This window comes from Drosophila serrata, unplaced genomic scaffold (genome assembly GCF_035046125.1).
Source record: "Drosophila serrata isolate PLE 108 unplaced genomic scaffold, ASM3504612v1 contig_272, whole genome shotgun sequence".
Taxonomy (NCBI): Eukaryota; Metazoa; Arthropoda; class Insecta; order Diptera; family Drosophilidae; genus Drosophila; species Drosophila serrata.
Window position 1 is genome coordinate 5,179,716 of NW_028257170.1, and position 3,491 is coordinate 5,183,206.

Sequence of the window (3,491 nt, forward strand, 5' to 3'; positions counted from 1 at the left end):
TTTCAGAATGTCAAACATTTATTTTATTAACCGTCTGTAGAGCTCAGCGAATAAACAAATCCACGGAGAACCTTTATTCGAATGATTAACCATTTGCCACTGCCACTACCTCACCTATGACTTGTGCCAACTGAAGACCACATGTGCGATCAACAGGTAGGCCGTGACGATCAAAAGTGTGATGATCGTCAACGGGAGGCCGTAACGGGAGAACTGCAGAAAGGTGAGACGATAGCCATATTGCCTGGCAATGGCTGCTCCAACTATATTGGCAGTCGAGCCGAAAAGGGTTCCATTTGCACCGTAGCAGGCTCCGTAGGTCAATGACCAGACGAGTGGTGAGAGCGAGACTTTGATCTTCTTGTTATTCGCCAAATCGAGGATCAGCTTGAGCATCATCGTGGTCACCGGTACATTACCCACAATGGAAGCCAGAATGGCCGTTATCCAAAGGATAAGGATAATGGCCACCAACGTATGATGGCGCTCGTTCACGCTGACAATCACTGATACCGTCTGGTCGCTCAACCAATGAATTAGGCCCAGCCGGTCCACAATCTCGACGAGAATGAATAGGGCGGCTAGAAAGATCAAAGCAGCCCACTCAACGTGAATGAGCACCGACCTGATGTCCTTCCTTCTGGCCAGGATGATCAGCAGAATGGCGCCCAGGATGGACACCCAGCCAAGTGTACCGCCCGACATGAAGGGCAGGGGATGCAACAGGAATCCCAACACTGTTATGGTCAACACAATCAGGCACTTCACCAGTAGCGGCGTATCTTGGATGCCGTAATGGGTTTCCAAAAACGCCAGAGTCTCAAAGTAATTCCCCGCCGGCCTGATGCGCGCCTTCCTCGGCATGTAACTATTCCGTATCATAGTTGCTCGCTCCGCTACCTCAGCGGTCAGCCGGCGGCGACTCGCCTCCCGGTAGGCCGAAGCCCGAATCTGCTCGTGAGTCAGCCTGAACATCTTATTTCGCATGGTCAGATAGAAGAAGGGAGCGGCTACTAACATCGAGCATATCACACCGGGCAACATGTGCATCACAAAGACGGGAAAGTTGATGCCGGACTTCACTACCTCCTCGTTGGTGGATATAATCACATTTGGCGGATCTCCGACCGGAGTCAAAGCTCCACCGAGATTCGAGTACATTACTACCACGAGCAGGACCAGTGGTGTCTGAACCTTAACCGCCTCGCACAGTCGGATTGCGATGGGGCCCATCAGAAGCAGCATTGTCACATTGTCCAGGATACAGGACATAATGGCCGTGATTATACCCAGAAGGTAGACCAGCGGCCACGAATGCCCCTTCGAAATGCGGTAGGCCAGTATGGCCAGCCAGTCGAAGACCCCCGTCTCGGACATTATGCCCACAATTATCATCATGCCGATCAGCAGGGTCAGGGTCTCGATGTCCACCCACGACATGATCGTGGACAGAGATGGCCGATTTCCCAACGCCGTAATTATCGCGAGCCCAGTGTTTGCCATCAGAAGGGCGGCGAATGTGTGATCAGTTAGCTCCAGGGCGATAAGGACATAAAAGCCCACAAGCAAAAGGGCGGCATAAAAGAGTGCATAGCTGGTAACAATGGGCCTGAAATCGGTTACCATGACCAGGGAAATCGGGCTATCGCTTTTGCTTTCCAAGAACACCACCAAATCGACTTCATTCCGATCTTTGTCCGACATCCTGAAGATTTTGGAGGCCTCGCCATACCCATCTGGATCTTTCAGCAGATACACATTCCACATGTCCGAGCTGTGAATAGTCTGGTTCGTGCTCGAGTCCCGCCACTCCACTCGGACGTCAATCGTTGGCACATTCTCCCTACTCTTCCCCTCATCGATGGCTCCCTGCAGAGTGATCTTGACGGCATCGTTACTTTCGACCATGTACTGCTCCAAGATCTCTTTTGGCATCACGGTCACCACTGAGGTATCAAGCTCCTTGGGTGCCCATCGAAAAAGGATAACTGTGAAGAAGCCCCATATCGACAGCAGGAAGATTATCTTCATGATGGTAAGAGCGAATCTCCATCTTGGAACTGGTTTTTCTTCCCCTTCATAATCATCGTGGTGTCCAGCATCGGCTGCCTTGTATAACCCAATATTTCGTATTCTTCCGGCAAAACTCCACAATGGCCATGACACCGAAATTTGGGGTAATAAATTTAGATTTGTAACTGCAAAAAAATTACTCAAAAATTTCATTTTGAAGAGTAAGTGTGAATGGAAGTGTATGGAATAAACTTATATATTTGTTTGTTACTAAAAGCCCTGGTAAAGTGTTTCATAAGTGGGTTGTGTGTTTTTTTGAATATACTGAAAAGTATCTGAAAGAATACTTGTATACTAATAGATTTAAAAAAGATTATTCGTTGTACCTTTTAAGAAATATTAAATCTATACTATATACTTAAGAAGTAACAGACATATAAACTAAATACATAAATATTTAAATTATATTAATTTTTAACTTTCTTTTTTTAGTAAAAGTTTCTCACAAGTCTTAGATATTTTAACCTGCATTTGTTAACCTTAAAGTTCCTAAACATTCATTAATAATGAATTTATGCACAAGATTTTTCATGGTATTTTGTTGCACAATGTTCCCACAGTGCTTTGTGTACTTTGAGCAGAAGTTAAGTGCCGCTTGAGCCTTTTTAAATATAGAGAATCCCCCCATATATATAAGGATGCACTGAATACACACTTCCATAACTGCAGCCATAATACGCACCATTGCCGAGCATTGGCCCTCCCCCGTGTCCTTTCTCTGCCGCCCCAAAAGGACCATTGTCAACTGACAATGCCGCTGGCAGATGTGTTGATAGTTCCAAGGAGTGCCGGGCAAGGGGAGGCGTTGCTCCAGGACATGGGGGAATGACTATGGGACTGGGGCTGCTGTTGGGTCTGTTGCCAGTTGAAGGCAAATATTAATAGCGCAAATTTTCTGCCGCATAACAAGGCTGAGAATATGTGTGCCAGGGCTAAAAGGGGGGGACTCCCTGTGGTGGGTACGCTTTCACTTGTTCTACCATTTTAAATGCATGAAACGCATAAATTTCCTTGCTGCTCAGTGTATTTATTTCGCTTTGCCCCCGTTTGTTGCATACAAATCAAATTTATTTGCCATTTTGTTTACATTCGCTCTTACACACTATGTATGTAGCTCTGGCAGCGGTCGGCCTGTTTGTGTTTTTAATTTGAGTGCAGCAAACATTTTCAATTGATTTGGTTTCTCGATGTTTTGGTTTTTTTCTCTACTCTTTTTTTGTAGTCTACATGCAACGCGAAGAGTACCAATATTTGCTTTATCTCTGGGGAGTGAGAACTCTATTAAATTGATTCGTGTTGTAATGGAATTGGTATTGAAATGTGGGGTAGGCGGGGGACTTGTTGTCTTAGCCATTAATTGAAAACTGCTGATTGAATAATGAATGCATGGGCAGGTTCGGATTAATGTAAATAAACAA

At 45.7% G+C, this 3,491-nt stretch overlaps 1 protein-coding gene across 1 annotated transcript; it reads right to left on the bottom strand.

Moving 5' to 3' along the window:
- LOC110177490 (P protein) lies at positions 1–2,340 on the bottom strand. Its single transcript, XM_020944242.2, has one exon. The coding sequence runs from the start codon at positions 2,224–2,226 to the stop codon at positions 115–117; it is 2,112 nt and encodes a 703-aa protein (XP_020799901.2). The 5' UTR covers positions 2,227–2,340; the 3' UTR covers positions 1–114.
- Positions 2,341–3,491: the final 1,151 nt, after the last annotated feature.